This window comes from Bidens hawaiensis, unplaced genomic scaffold (genome assembly GCF_021521415.1).
Source record: "Bidens hawaiensis isolate Kalapana, Puna unplaced genomic scaffold, B.hawaiensis_p1.1 tig00025571_1, whole genome shotgun sequence".
In the NCBI taxonomy this organism is placed as follows: domain Eukaryota; kingdom Viridiplantae; phylum Streptophyta; class Magnoliopsida; order Asterales; family Asteraceae; genus Bidens; species Bidens hawaiensis.
Genome location: NW_027494083.1, coordinates 244794 through 262044, shown reverse-complemented (window position 1 = coordinate 262044; position 17251 = coordinate 244794). Strand labels below are relative to the sequence as shown.

Below are 17251 nucleotides of genomic sequence, written 5' to 3'. Positions count from 1 at the left end.
CAGTACCATAACGAAAGTAACCTTAACCGACCAAATTCATGTCGAGTTACCGTCTCAAGGTCCTGAACCGACAACGCTTGGGCTTTACCACTGTCCGAGTTTACCAACCAAATAAGCATCCAATATTTTTTTTTATTTGTTAATTTGACAAATTTATTTGTTAGGTTTAACGCTTAGGTTACCAACGGTGTCTTAACAAGCATAACCGGTTATTTTTGAATTTACGTTGACTTACCGTCATAACACTCATGGTATTACAACACCCGGTTTCAACGCTGGGGTTTTACCAGCTGTTCTGGCGTAACGCGCTGGGTAGATAGTAGTTTTTTTTATACTCAACAATTCTATTATCGAAGGACCTCTTATTACTAAGAATTGCTTCATTTCGCGCTTTCCATACACACTAGCATAAGATTGCATGTGATTTATCATTTATGGCCTTAGCTGTTTCATCACAACATTTAAGATTCAAGAACCACATGAACATTTTACATGACTTGAATAATTGTTAAAAGCTTAAAATTATTTATTTAATTACTAAAATGCCTCTTTTGATATAAAGAATTTTCTCATAAACACATATAGATAAATGATTTTTAAATGCATTATAACATTTTGCTCGTAATTTAGTAGCAAGTATCTTAGGAGTAATGATGGATTTGTAGAAATAAACTGAACCTATAACTTGGACATTTTCGTTTTGCTATCTTAGCTTAAGCCATGTGAATTATTTTTCCTTACAAAATGTTAAAACATAGAATTTTAAACACAAAAGATATGTAACGGGACCTACACAACCACTTGGTGTGCGATGAAATAGTGAAAGAAAAGAAGTTCCTTTGGTTGCATATGTAATTGAAGGTCACGAAAAAGGACAAAACGCAATTAGGAGCAAGGATAAGATAAGAATCATGATCACGACTGTTTTAACTTTTAGCCAATTTTTAATTTATTTGTTTTATTTTTTTGGGAAATTTTAAGGTTATGTTGTTTCTACACAATCAAAATCTTTAATATATCATCTTCTTTTCAAACTATCGGTACTAGGAAGCTATGATTTTACATCCTCCCCTTCAACCGATCACTTACGTCAATCATCCATTTGAAAAATAGAAGGCTATGATTAGATATCCTACATATTCCTACCCTTCATAGTCGTTTGAAATACACTCAAATATCGTTTGGAAACGTGCTTGACAACGAAGGTTGGAGTTGCATTGTTTTGTGATCCTGAAGGTTCTCATGGATGTTGTGGTGGCGCGAGGTAGTACAAGGAGGTAACAAGGTAGCAGTGGCAGTGCTTGATTCGATTTGGGTTGATTTTGGGCTAAATTTGAAAAAAAAATCCCAAAATTTCAGTTTTTGAACTTTTAAACTTTGTTTTGTGATCATGAAGGTTCTCGTGGATGTTGTTTCTAATACATTTTAGTAGTTAATTAAAAAAATAAAACGGGTTACTTTAACCCAACAGGCTAACATGTTAGGTTAATAACCGAAACCGATTAGATAGCTTAGTGTCTGCCCATAAACAAATAAGCAACCGTAATTGGTTATGACCAATTACCAATTTTAACCATTTGATCAATAACCAGTTACGATTAGTAACCGAAATTTGAATAACCGGTTAACCGCCTTTTGCATATCTAATTATTGTTCACAAGACTCTAAGTCTCACCTAGAGGTGTACAAAACCGGTTTTAAACCCAAACCGAACTGGTTTATAAACCGAACCGGTTTGGTCAACGGCTGGTCAAAACCGGTTTGACTCAAACCGGTTTGGTTTATAAACCGGTTTAGACACAAGATAGGCCGACCTGGTCACGTCGGTACGGTTCGGTTTATAAACCGGTTTTAGCCGGTTTTTCTCAAACCGGTTTGGTAGATCTTAAGGGGAACCGGTCCTAAAACTGACGGTTTGGGTCGGGTTGGGAACCGATTTGAGTGAAACCGGTTTTAAACCCAAACCGGTTCGGTTCGGTTTGCCAAAAACCGGTCCCAAACCGGCTTTTTTGTACACCTCTGGTCTCACCCCATACATCACATATAAGTCCACGTTGCAGTCCTACTGGGCCGGTTCGTCAACTAAAACTCACGGCCCACTCACCTTCCACGCGTTCCGTAAAACCATCACAGACCAAACGGTCCCATCTGAACCGTTCACTCTCCCGGTTCATATAAAACCCATTTGACGCCGTTGGATCCGAAACGATCGGGAGTCAAGTTCATTCTCCCTGCAGTACTTGAAACTCAAATAAGAAGCCTTTGATTGCTACATTTCGTGTTGTATGGTACGAATTTGTTTCCTTTATTATTATTATTTCATCATTTTTGTTAATTTTAACCTAGGTTTTTGATTAATCCGGCCTTAATTTGAGCTTGTTATTGATCTAATTAAGTTTAGTTATTACTGTTTTCTGATTAAATTCGTGTTTAATTTTCTGAGCTACGAATTAATTGGAGTAATCGAGGTATGATTTGTGGAAACCCTAGACTTCTGCGTAATTTGGGGATAGTTCATGAATTGAACTTTTGTGTTTTGTTGAGCGTGGTAGATGCATTTTATCTAGTGCTGGTCTTCGTGATGCTGATTCCGTTCGCCTATGTTTACCTTCACTTATGTTCATTCGTTAACTTTACCGAGCAAAAGATCGAGCACAAACAGAGTGTTTTTTTTTTGGGGTTAACAAAACGAATGTGTTTATATTTGTTTGTTAACAGTACAAATGAACGGTTCACGAACGTACACGGACGAACATGAACGTACACGGACGAACATAACTGAACAGGGATTAATGAACATAACTAAGTGAACACCAAATTATAGTAAATGTGATCATCAATATGTTTGACCTAAAAAGTTAAATGAAACTAGGCTATTTTGTGTTGTGTGATATTTTAATTTCATAATGCTACACTAAAGTGTTACGCACCTAAAATAACTAAATAAATATATAAACAAATGAAGTTAAATAAACGTATGCTAACAAACATAAATGAGCATGAACGGACGTGACATGTGCTCATATTTATACGTTTAACTTAATGACCACACAATGTTGTGTGTGCTCATTCGTTTATTAAATAAACAAACGTAAATGGACTTCGTGTCGAATGATTCTTGAACAGTTTACTGCACGTTTGATTCGTTTACAGGCCTACTGAAAAACCTAATACTTTTGGTCAATTTTGTGTTAGGTACCCATGAAGGGCATTTTTTCACTGCACCGGGCCGCTTTATCGAGGCACCTAAATGTGAACCGGGGGCTTGTTGCTGCTAGATTATTCAGCACCCAATCTGCAACAACCGCTAACACTGCACAGCCGCCACCACCGCCCCCTCCACCCGAGAAAACTCACTTCGGTGGCTTGAAAGATGAAGACCGCATATTCACCAATCTTTATGGCATACATGATCCGTTTCTCAAAGGCGCCATGAAACGTGGTGATTGGTACAGAACCAAAGATTTAGTGATCAAGGGCTCTGATTGGATAGTAAACGAAATGAAAAGGTCAGGCCTACGTGGACGTGGTGGTGCTGGATTTCCATCTGGTCTCAAATGGTCATTTATGCCTAAGGTATCTGATGGTCGTCCATCTTATCTTGTTGTTAATGCTGATGAAAGTGAACCTGGAACGTGTAAAGATAGAGAGATTATGAGAAACGACCCGCATAAACTTCTAGAAGGATGCTTGATTGCTGGAGTGGGCATGCGGGCAACTGCTGCTTATATTTACATAAGAGGAGAGTATGTGAACGAGCGACTTAATCTTGAAAAAGCTAGAAAAGAAGCCTACGCAGCTGGGTTGCTTGGAAAAAACGCGTGTGGTTCGGGCTATGATTTTGATGTGCATATACACTTTGGTGCCGGTGCTTACATCTGTGGTGAAGAAACCGCACTTTTGGAGAGCCTTGAGGGTAAGCAAGGAAAACCTAGATTGAAACCTCCTTTCCCAGCTAACGCGGGTCTATACGGGTGTCCAACAACTGTTACAAATGTGGAAACAGTAGCCGTCTCACCTACTATTTTAAGACGTGGGCCTGAGTGGTTTTCTAGTTTCGGGAGAAAGAACAATTCTGGGACGAAACTGTTTTGCATATCAGGTCATGTGAACAAACCGTGCACAGTTGAAGAGGAGATGAGTATATCATTGAAGGAGTTGCTCGAGCGGCATTGTGGCGGTGTTAGGGGTGGATGGGACAATTTGCTAGCGGTGATTCCTGGTGGTTCGTCTGTACCGTTGCTTCCTAAACACATATGTGAGGATGTTTTAATGGATTTTGATGCACTCAAGGCTGTCCAGTCTGGATTAGGTACTGCTGCTGTTATTGTGATGGATAAGTCAACAGATGTTGTTGATGCGATAGCGAGACTTTCTTATTTTTATAAGCATGAGAGTTGTGGTCAGTGTACACCATGTAGAGAGGGTACTGGATGGCTTTGGATGATAATGGAAAGGATGAAAACAGGGAATGCAAAGTTGGAGGAAATTGATATGCTTCAAGAAGTGACTAAGCAGATTGAAGGACATACAATTTGTGCATTGGGTGATGCGGCTGCGTGGCCCGTTCAAGGGCTTATTAGGCATTTTAGGCCCGAGCTTGAGAGGAGGATCAGGGAACATGCTGAAAGAGAGTTGCTTCAGGCAGCTGCTTAAATCAGGTTTGGATATGCCTCATGTTTATTGTTTGAATAGTTTATAACACATATTTTTTAAAATATGATGGGGTCATTTTTTTTGTAATGTCGTCTAAAACGAACTTAAAGTGTTCACAGCTTTTTAAATTGGTTTTTATTGAATAAAATTGGATTATCATCAGCCTTCGCTGCCTCAGCCTATCTCATATCATAGAGCCAGTATGCTAGACGTCACTAGCCAAGTAGGTTAAATGCAACCATTTCTTGTGGTTTTCCTCCATTAGTTTCATGTACACATGCTTCTTTCTAAAATGTAGAGCAATGAACAGGTTTTATAAAGGGACATTTTTTGACCAAGAGGATTAGAAATTTAGAATCAATGACCAGATATAATCCTGTTCAGTGAGAATTGTTCTCAAGAAGATCCAATTGATATGTGGATTGAAATGAAGATATTTGATATAATAAACTAATATAATAGCTAATAAATATGTAAGCTCAAGTAAAAGAATATGTTGCCATATTGGTATGTATGATGGAAGTAAAGGCTGGTGTGTAGCATAAGATCTGTGGAGAACTGAAAGGATAGTTGACTTTCACGTCTTTAGGTTAGTTTATTGTTGTCTGAATGGCAAAGGATCATTCTTTCATAGGATTTGGCAATCGTACGTGGCATCCTTTTTTCATGACATAAAGCAATACTCGATAAATAGAAAAGCTAAAAATAATTGGTTCCCTTGTTCCAAGTTTGAACTTTCCCATCAATCTCACCAACATACTATAGAAGAGCTCAAGCACACAAATAAGATCACTGATTACTAGGACTTTTGAAAATATCTGCTGTAGATTGTAGTTGCATAAAGATAGGACTTAAATAATGTTCTCTTTGATTTATGTTAAAATGAGTCAATTTTGGTTGTATATAGAGCGTGAAACTACTAAAACTATATGGATAGAGTTTGAAACAGGTAAATCTAGAAACAATTAGCTAAAACTGAAACGGGTCAGACGGTTTGACCCATTTTTATATGAAAGGGTAATGATTAGTTGTAGAAAGTGTGATGTTCACAAACTCTTGTCTCCACAATTTCTGTTGACTTTGCATTTGTTTTGTAGGCCAAAGAATTTCCAGCCCTGCAGTTGGTAGGATCAATATGCAGAGATAGTTGTGGACTAAATAACTTTACAAGCATCTCGGTTCCATTTTAAGGTTTGTGTTGAATTACAATGCGATGAAAATAGTACCCTTAAAAACCGGGGTAACTTTTGTTGTTTTGGCGTGCTAAAGGATAGAAATACATCCTTAACTTCATTTGGCCCTGTTTTTGGACATGTTTATTTTATGTTAATAAGCTGAACGCATTGTTGTAATGGTACATTATCAAGCTTTTGAAAGCTCAAGTTTCTTTCTTGTTACAAGCATATGAAGTATACGACTTTTTAGGCAGCTCATCTTCATTGGTTTTATTGTTGCATCAAAAGCTGGTTGTTTTTAGTGTTCATCATAAGTGTGTTTATATGTTTAATGTCACGGACTTGTTATGCGAGAGTCATGAAGTCCTTAATCCTTGTAATTGTGGGTTATGGCATTGTATGGACCCATCAAGGAGCGTGACAACTTCTGACTAGTGGAGTAGACGTGCACAAAAAAACCGGTTCCGGAACCTAACTGGTGGAACCGAACCGGAACCGGTTCCAGTTCCAACCCGGTTGGAACAATACCCGGTTTGGGTATTTTTGTACCCGAAAATCGTACCCGGTTCTCATATTTATATGTCAGTACCAGTTCCAACCCGGTTCCTACCCGGTTCTTAATTGGAACCGGTTTGGTTCGTACCCGGAATAACCGGTTCCGACGGGTTTTTTTGAAGGGTCAAACAAAAGTCAAACTAGCCGTTGGAACCGGTTCCAACGGTAATATAGCCGTTGGAACCGGTTTTTTTAGACACCAATTAGCCGTTGGAACCGGTTCCAACGGTAATATAGCCGTTGGAACCGGTTTTTAAGACAATAGATCCGTTGGAACCGGTTCCAACGGTAATATAGCCGTTGGAACCGGTTTTTGGGCCAAACCTATATATAACTTGTTTCCATTACTTGTTTCACCACCAAACTCAAAAACAAACTACAATACTACTCCTTTAGCAAACCCGTTCCTTTACCCGACCATCCAACTAAATATTATTATGGCACCCATCAAAAAAACTAACAACAAGGCTAAGAAGAGTGTTTTTGTTGCCCCCGTTCCTGTTACGGAGGACCCAAGGGTTGTTACGGTAGTCAACCATAACCGCAACCAAGACGTATGGAAGAATTGGGATTTGATTGTGGATGACGAAGGTTATCAAAAGGCTCGTTGCAAACTATGTGGTTCAATATTAAAGCACGATTCCAACTCTACTTTGAGAAAGCACATCGAGAAGCCATATTGCAAGGCGTTGAAAGGGATTGGCGCGACCGATCAAATTGACTTGGGTAAAGATGGTACACTATTTCGTTACAACACGACTCAAGTTCAAGATAGAATGGCAAAGTTCGTTATTCAACGAGGTTTGCCGTTTAACCACTTTGATGACCCGGAGTTGACGTCGTTGATTCGCGAAACTCTACAACCGAGATACACACATGTAAGTCGTACTACCTTAAGACGTCATTGTATCAGGTTGTGGGAGTGTGCTAAAAAAGAGTTAATCGAGTCTTTTCATTCTTTAGAAGCCATGGTTGGTTTAACTACCGATGTTTGGTCGGCACCACACGGGTTGCCCGAATCATACATATGTGTCACCGCTCATTGGGTTGATCCGGTGACATGGCAATTGATGAAACGCACTATCGCTTTTGAAAACTTCCCGTTCCCACATACCGCCGAAAAATTGTTTGAATTACTTGATGAAGTTATAACGACTTACAACTTGAGAAATAAAATATTTTCGATTTCGTTTGACAACGCTTCAAACAATACTAAGGCGGCTGAAAAATTTATCATTAAATATTCACCACCTTGTTTCGGGGATTTTTTTCATGTCCGATGTGTTGCACATATCATCAACTTGGTTGTCCAAATAGGTCTTGACAATGAACACATTTGTGATGATTTAAAATACTTTAGACTTATGTTACAAGATGTCTTCAAAAGTGGTAAAAGAAGACATCTTGAATATAAGAACTATTGCAAGTCGGTTGAAAGAAAATATTTGGGGCCGAATTGGGATGTTCCAACCCGTTGGAACTCAACTTGTCATATGTTAAAGTGTGGTTTTGCCCAACGCCAAACTTTACAAGCTTTTCATAACAATCTTGTTGAAGAACGCGAGGCCGATATGTTTCCGGAAAGTGTTTGGGTCCAAGTCGGTTATTTGTTGGAGTATCTTGATGTGTTCAAAAAGTCAACAACAAAATTATCGGGAGTCTATTACCCTACTAGTTGTTGGGTTTTGCAAGAATTGTACTATATGTCTTGTGTTTTTAAAAGCTTTGCGGAGAAGAACAAACTCTTCGAAAATATTGTTGCGGTGATGAAAGAAAAGTTCATAAAATATTTTGAAATCATACCGCCGGTCTTTACTTGTGCCGCCGCATTAAACCCCTATTGGAATGTTAATGGGGTTGAAACAACGATTGAGGAAATATTCGACAACTTAGGTATGCACGAGATTGACCCGAAGTTGTCGACGGAAGCGAAGGACAAGTTCAACAAAAACCTTCAAGACCTTTATGACCATTATTTTCAAATGTATGGTCCAAGCACGAGATCGTCTTTTGTGAAAAAAACAACTGGTAGGCCGTGCAATGACCCACTTATAAACTTGATGAATGGGATTCGTGAATCGGCATCTAAGAGGCAAAGAGGAAACACACCAAGTAGCGAACTTGGTCGATATAGTGGAGCAAACTATGTTGAGGGCGCAACGGTCGACGAAATTCGCAATATTGATTTGTTGGCTTGGTGGAAAGGTAAACAAAACGAATTTCCCATTCTATCCGCCATGGCTCGTGATTTGCTTGCCGTACAAGCCTCAACGGTTGCTTCCGAATCGTTTTTTTCTCTTAGTGGGAGGGTGTTATCTATGCGAAGAACAAAACTAACTCCCGAGTCTCTAGAGGTTTGCATTTGCCTAAAGGACCATTTGGATGCGGTGGATCGTGTACAACACAAGGCGAACTTTGAAGACGAAATACCAATAGAGCGTCATATTCATGATGAGGAGGCGGAGGACGGGGTTTCTTCCGATAACGAAGACGAGGGTGAAGACGAGAATGAAGACGAAGAAGAGTTGTAATTATTTGTTTTGGTAAAATTATTTGTAACTTGTTCAACTAATATTTAGTTTTGATTTGTTTTATTATAATTACTTTTGTTACTCATGATTAATTGTTTGTTACTTTTTTAATAACGACGAACATTTTATTCATCTAAAAAATAACTATTACAAACATTATTAAAACATAAACGATACTAAACATAACAACTAAAACATAAAAAACAAAGTCCGTCGTTTTAATCTGGGAATACTTATTTTTGGGTTGTAGAGCCGGACGACTCTCCCACTTCCGTTTTTTTAGCTTCCATTCTTCTTTTCTCTCGACAATACTTATTCGTATGTTTTCGTAATGTCGAGTTGGACGCTGCTTTAAGAAACTTCGAGCAATATTTGCAACGTGCCAACTCATGTGAGTCGGTCATGAGACACAAATCGTAATGAACCCAAACATCGGGGCATCTTGTTGTTTCCATCACCATAACAACGTCATCATTGGTTGCCATTTGTTGTTGGTTTAAGGTTAATTGTGGTTTGGAGTGTGTTTTATAGTTTTGGGAGTGGTTTAACAAGTACACAAACAAACCTTGCTATTTATAGAAAGAAGATAACCTATTTATAGTTAAAAAACCGGTTCCAACGGTCAAAAACGGCTATATAGCCGTTGGAACCGGTTCCTAACGGCTATAATGTTTAAATTTCAAAAAAAACCAGTGGAACCGGTTTTTACGTAAAAACCGGTTCCGGTTCCAACCTACCCGGTTCCTAAAAGTTTGCATTTCTGGGCATCGGGTCGGGTCGGGAACCGAACCGGTTCCTGACTGGAACCAGTTTCATTTTCTACCCGGTGTGAAAAAAACCGGTTCCGAACCGGTTCGGGTTTTCAAGGTGAACCCGATTTGTGCACCTCTATAGTGGAGCATCAAAACACAACTTTCATTGTTATGTTTTTAGCACGTTTTTTAGTTGATATGATATTCAAACATTTGGAGCGTTAAATTCTCCCACCACCAACAAATGAATGTCATCATGTGTCACTGCTCTTCTGAGATAACACCTATAAATTTGGCCTCACATTGGCTCAAGGAACGCACGGCAACATTTGATTCCAACGTGTAACGTGATATTCAAACATTTGGAGCGTTAAATTCTCCCACCACCAACAAATGAATGTCATCATGTGTCACTGCTCTTCTGCGATAACACCTATAAATTTGGCCTCACACTGGCTCAAGGAACGCACGGCAACATTTGATTCCAACGTGTAACGTCCATTTTCTCTCTCATGGCGGTTCTGCCAAAAACCCTTTCCGTCGAACCTCCCTTCAACCACCACATTTGAACACGAGCCCTCCTTTGGGTTGTTTTAGCACTTTTTCTGGTGATCATCTCCCGGACTCCCGGAGCATTGTGGACATATCATTGTGGGCATATCTTTGCCAACAATCTCAGACTCAACGCGATGGGTCTCCTTAAATGATAATCTCTCACCAATGCTTGATCACCATTTTAGGAACTTTTGAGATGGTGACTTTGACACATGTGAACTCCAATGGGACTGAATTTGAAAACAACTTATTAACTTATTGGTTTTTTCAAAAAGCTAAGATTTGTGGCTTTTAGAAACTTTTTAACATTATCAAAAAGCTAAAATAAAAAAAGACTTTTGTGATTGCTAAACATTTTTTTTAACTTATTGGTTTTTTGAAAAAGCCAATAGGTCAATAAGTTAATCGTGCTCAACGAACTTGAAACTCAAAAGCAATTTTGCTGTTGTTTCTTGTAGGCGGGTTGTAGCAAAAGTTGTACATCGTTTTGCATTTTAATTTTAGCATGGAAAAGAGGCTAGCTTGAAATATGTTTTTAAATCCACTTTAATTTTGGTATCGATTAGTAAGTTCAAAAGTTGATCAACTACTTCTTTTTTTTTTTGACTCCTGACATATATATCTTTGTTTTAATACATATTAGATGACCGTAATAATGAATATTGGTTTGAAGTAACTGAACATTTGACTAGAAAAAACTTGCTCATATTCAGACGTTCAATATGAATATTGGCAAGGGTTTAACAGCTGCTTTTATATAATCATTTGTTTTGCGGTAAATTGATTACAGTCACCATTATTGATATGAACTTTTAACATTTAATGATTAATTTGAATATTCTTACTGGTCATCTGCCTATAATATGACACTTGTGAGGGATCATACTAATACAAGTTTCTTTTTTTTTACGAGCATTCTAATGAGTTCCTAATTATATCTAATGAACTTTAGATGCTAGGACTTGAATTTTGACTATTCAGATTTTGGTCATCATCAGATCTTCAATGACTAAAATACGACCTAACAACACAAATACAACATTTTTATGTTCTTGGAGGCTGCTTAAGCAAATGACTGATGACTCACATGATGAGCTTAAACTTGGATATTATTACTACCCAGGTATCAGCCATGTTAACTGAAATGGGCCCAACTGTTATATTGTTGACTCCAACTTTATAACTTTGCTTGTCCTCTATTCATTTTCTTTGCAGTTCCTAAAATTATGAAACTTAATTTATGCTTTGCACTTCTAATCCCTTTTCCTATGATAGTCCTACCTTTTCATCAGCATCTAATTTAGTATATTTAACATATTTTTTTATCAGATGTACCGAGGCTTTCTCCTTCTCTTCGTAACCACATTGATCTTCTTGCAAACTTAAAGGGCGAACAGGTAATTTCACATGTTTTGCATTCTGTCTTTCCAGTTTGTTAATAATGAGTTTATACTCGAGTGCGCGATCGACGTAACATGTAAATGCAACTTTGTCAGTAGGGTGGGTAACACAAGAGGATGCCGACAAAGATGAGTGGTTTATTGTTAAAGTAATTCATTTTGATCGGGAAACACGAGAGTAAGTATTATGCGATTATTGATGTTTTCTGTAATCTTTAGTATTTGTTTATATGATTTGTGAGTTTAAGTAGATTTGAAGTTCTTGATGAGGAACCAGGTGATGACGAAGAACCAACTGACCAGAGGTATATGCTGTTTATGATTTTGTACCCTTAACTAGAGCTAGCATAAAATGATTCAACATTCAATTGCTACTTATTTTACTCTTTTTTTGTTGTTAGAAACCGGTTTTGGTGGAGAAAATTACAAACCGGTTCCGAACCTTCGGTTTCAACCCGGTTTTTACATAATCGGTTTCAGTTTGATTTTCGGGCCGGTTCGGTTAACCGGTTTATTTGCCCACCTCTAATTTGAGGCGATACACTAGATAATATATACGTTCTGCATCAACAACCAACCCTAAAAACAATTTACAAACGTAAATAAAACAAGACATACAACATGCTCAATACATTCACCTACATCAAGACGAAAATTCATATCTTAAATGACAAAACCCAATTGAGATGCAATCAAAAGATAAAACAAACAAACTATGCTTTAACTTCAACTAATAAATATAACATACTTTATACGTTTATGTAACCTTTAATTTTAATCCCTAAACACATAATATATGAACAATATATAATCACAATAACTTAAAAAATAAATAGAAGTAACCATGAACCTGCATACTAAACCAAGAAAATGCATTTGTTATATCATGAAATCTAAACCAAGATACAGAAAATTTAGTAACCATGAACCTGCATACTCTACACGTTCTTGCCATGCAAATCACTGCTTGTGATATAAAAACAAAACTACATGCATATTAATTAATCCACTTGTTCAATAGAAAACGGTCCTTGGTTGAATCCCGAGGGCCTGGAAAATGGGAAGATTTCACCCATTGACGCCGTGGAAAACGGAAAGGTTGGTCCTTTGTTTCCCGAGGGCCTGGAAAATGGTGTTCCTTTGATCCACCACAACTGATGGCCTTGTAAAAAGGCAGCATTGAATAAGAAGTTAGAAGGCAGGTCAAAGATCGAGTTCGAAGACTGGTCCTAAAGTGTGTGGGAGCATATTATGTTGCTTCAAGTTATCACGTTTATATCTTTTGTGGGTTAACTTTGTTTGACTTTGTTTTGTATTAGGGTCCATTGAATAAACTCCTTAGCTAGGGGTAAGTATGGTTTGAGTTTGCTTATTTGTTTATGTCAATGTCATGTTTCTTTTTTGTTTAATGAAAAGTGTCGCCTAGCGTGCAATTTAACTGTGTGTTCCTGTGATCAGTTTTTTTCTACTGAATCATAGTCCCAACAGTTATAATTCACTTTCCTCCATATTTTTAGTAATTACATCGGTGCTCACACGATGTGGCTGGTGTTTGAATGCAGACCCTGTTAATAATGTAACAATTATGAGACTTCATAGTTATGGTTCATCTTAAAACATTGAAACCGTTTAAACCGGTCATCGGTGTGGTTTCAAGTTGATTTTTTTACTTTCGATCGGTTGGTCGGTTTCAAAATTTTCAAACCGTAGCGAGCGAACGGTTTAGTTCACGGTTTTTTAAAGGAAACCGGTCATATGAAACCAGACCAGATTGTAAATGTTGAATGTATTTTTTATTTTTTTATTATTTAGTATTATATATGTTTTGTTATATATATCATATGTAGTTAAAATATAATCTAACAATGTCTTTTTTAATACAAGTAAATTTCGATATTATAACTTTAAATTAACCTAATTCCAACTAATACTTTACCCATCCGATGAACGGGCAATTTAACATTTTGTAATGGAAAAACTATATTTCTTTGCATTCTAAACCAATAAGGACAAATTTTTGACCATGTGATAATTGACTCATTTGATAAAAAAAAACAGCAAATTACTCCACACTCCGATACTTTATTTTTCAATGTGAGTATGAAGTCAAAACGTCAACTCACCCTAACAAAGTCAAAGTTCATATCCATGTTTACGAGCATTTAGGTGCCAAAATCACTTGAATTAGCAAAGCACATATATAATGAAACCATAGCCATGCAAACGTACGATCAACTGCAATTTCTTTTTATCAAAGTAAAACCTCAAATAATTTGCCCCAAAAAAAAATGATGAAAACGGTTTTAAAGCACATATTGTAGGTTTATGTTTTGCATATGCCTTGAGACAATTAAAGTTATCTTTTTGCTGCTATCTTTGGATCTAGACTCTGGAATTGTTGAAGACAACGTTGGGGCATTTGCATCCTTGTTAACAGCCCATCTTTTTGCTACGACTTTTTGCTTTAACCCGGTGGCGTTTGTAATCGTAATCAATTATTGTAACCAACCTGACCCGAACTCGTTACCAAATCCCACCCATAACCTGAGCAAACAACACCTGACATGTCCGAACTCCATTACTGAGCCCGACCGGAAACAGCCCCAAACTTGAAGACGCTAACTTTTGTAGCTGTAATTGAGTTTTTTGGACGTATTCGCGGTTGCTTCACTTATAACTTTTAGTTTGCTCTTTCTTAACCATGTTGACTGCGTATTTTGAGTATGGGTTACCTAATAGATGTATATGACTCATTTGCTTAGGTGTTCATAAATTTGGTTTGGAATATACATTTGTAACTACCTTGATTATTTATGCTTTAGTAAGATTGTTGTTTTAGTGCAGTTTGATATTTGTAACATCAGTCTTGAAATTGCTTGCAATTTCATGACCCCGCCGTGGAACGCAGGTACCAGCTAGTTAAATTGACTTGCAATGAGTCATACAACCATGTTATTTTCTAATTGCTAGATCTAGGTAATTCATACACATTACTTAGTTTCTTTTAGAACACTTAAACAATAATCAAGCTCCTATTAAAATCACTCATAAATTTTTCTTCTAAAGTTACTTGGCATTTATTATGTTTTCAAATATTAACTTTCTATAGTTTTAATATTTTTATAAGTTACTTAAATAAAACATGTATGAATCATAGTAGAATTGTTAAAATGAAAGACGTACAATAGTTGTAACCTTTGGGAAAAGTAACATGAGTCGCAACTCGCAACTTTGTTACCACTACTCATAGTTACTAAATATTGCTCGTGATTACCACTGCTAGTTACTGCTTCTCGCATTCGCCATTATAGTAAGTTATCACTACCCGATACTAATTCACATGTGTAATTGTGTAAAAACATCACTAGTTAGAAGCATTGTTGCAAAAGTCGCTAGGCGATTCCTAGTCGACCCCTTTTGAAGGGGTATTCGGGGAGTACTCAGACATAATCAATATAACGAAAATTAATTATTGAATATTATATATATATCAAAACAAGCAAAATTCACGTCAAAATAAGCATAATTCTTGTGAAAAATAAGCATAATTCAAAATGATATATACATGTTTAAAATAACAATTTGAACAAGGGGTTTGGCATAAGTGTCTTTCAAAGGTAGCCGAAACTGATATGCCTTTGGTTACACGTTCGATCAAGGTTGTCATATGCATATATATCCATTATGCCCTTGAAGAAACACTAACCGGACCCCGGGCAGATTACGGGTAACCTGGGGGTTAGATAGATGTTTCCCACGAGGGGTTAGACCCAGAGAAGATGGTTCTTCTGATAACCTGCAAAACAGACACCGTGAGCTTGTCACTGAGAAGGGGGGGGGGGTTCCTCCTTGTGACCACCCTCCGGCGTGAGAATCAGACTAGATTGCTCTTTAAATATAAATGTATATCAAGAGATTGCTAGAGCAGATATCAGGTATAATATGATGATACAAGATAAGATAAGATGGTCATACCATTTGTGGTATTTATAGCCGAAGGTAGGTTTCCAAGGAGGTGTGGCCGGCTGCAACAGTATTCCTGTTCCACCAACAGTAGCCTACGCACGTGCCCTGCTGGTAGTTGGTGGGTAGGCAGTGGCTGATAGTGACCAGGCCTGCTGTATACTATTCCTTTTCCACCAACTGCCGGCTACGCACGTGGTATGACAGGAGTTGGTGAGTAGGCAGCGGCTAATAGTGACATACAGTACAGGAGCATGCTGCTCGCCATACTGTTGTCAATAAGCTGTCGTATCTTTAGTCAGATCTTTTCCCATACCTCGTCAGGTACAGTACAGAAGATCTTCCCGTATCGTACGGACTGGCTTATTTGGGCGGGAGTATTCCCCCTCCCGCCCTTGTGCGGGATTGTTCCCGGCTTCGCTCATTCCTTCAGGTGACACTGAATGATTGAGAGCTAAGTACCTTGTGCGTGTAGCCTTGCTGCGCGGGTGGCCTTCCCTAATGGCTTGTATCCGAGGCTGCGGGGACAGGCGGAGTCCTTCACCATTGGGAGGCATTTCCTGCGGGAACAGCTTGCGTACTGCGCGTAAGGACGTCACGTCTCTGAGCATGGTTGGTCCTGCGGATCCAGTTGGTTTCTGCGCAGACGTCCCTCTTCCAGGTGAGTCTTGCGGGTCCAACTGGGCTCTGCTGGGACCTACCTCTTCAAGTCCCCCCAGTCCAATGTTCTTCTCATGAGTGTTTAATAAAGTGAGGTGAACTTTTGGACTTAAGCAAAGGGTTTTGAAAAGGGTTTTTTAAGGTTTTCCATGGGGATTCTTCCCGCGGAAGTCCTTGTCACTTGCAGAAATTCCCGAGTTTCCTGCTTGGTCTTTGGGTATGATGCGGGTAGGTCTGTAACCTCCTCGCAAGTCAGGAGCGTTGAGTCCCACTTGTGTGGATTCTCCATGAGGTTTTGGTAGTTTTGAACATAGTGATCAATTATGTTAAAACCACCAATTCCATCCTGGAGCTTCAAACAACGTAGTTCTCGACGTTCCCGCTATGCGGGGATGTTATTTCCGTTTCCGCAAGCATTGCCCATAAGATCCTTCTTGGTTTCAATTCCCAGCGGAGCGCTAGGTATGTGAAGGGTTTTGCCTTAACACTGTACCAGCGCTCGTCTTATGGTTAGTTTACTTCCAAGGTATTCCTGGCGTCAATTCCCTACGGGTGCTAGGTATGTGAAGGGTTTTGCCTTTACACTGTACCCGCACCCGTCTTATAGTTACTTGGTTGCCGAGGTATACTTGGCTTCAATTCCCTGCGGGTGCTAGGTATGTGAAGGGTTTTGCCTTAACACTGTACCCGCATCCGCCTTACGGTTACTTGTTTGCCAAGGTTTACTTGGCTTCAATTCCCTGCGGGTGCTAGGTATGTGAAGGGTTTTGCCTTAACACTGTACCCGCATCCGTCTTACGGTTACTTGTTTGCCAAGCTTTACTTGGCTTCAATTCTCTGCGGGTGCTAGGTATGTGAAGGGTTTTGCCTTAACACTGTACCCGCATCCGTCTTACGGTTACTTGTTTGCCAAGAAAAGGGGTATTTTCCCGCTTACTTTTGAATCTTTTTGAATTTTGAATTTTGCAATTCGAAAGGTTGGTGAAAGGATAAGAACCGTCCAA

At 38.5% G+C, this 17251-nt stretch overlaps 1 protein-coding gene across 1 annotated transcript; it reads left to right on the top strand.

Annotated features, from left to right (window-relative positions):
• The first annotated feature begins 2267 nt into the window (after positions 1-2267).
• Positions 2268-6064, top strand: LOC143571763 (NADH dehydrogenase [ubiquinone] flavoprotein 1, mitochondrial-like). Its single transcript, XM_077057105.1, has 3 exons — positions 2268-2288; positions 3196-4661; positions 5754-6064. The coding sequence occupies exons 1-2, from the start codon at positions 2286-2288 to the stop codon at positions 4654-4656; spliced, it is 1464 nt and encodes a 487-aa protein (XP_076913220.1). The 5' UTR covers positions 2268-2285; the 3' UTR covers positions 4657-4661; positions 5754-6064.
• Positions 6065-17251: the final 11187 nt, after the last annotated feature.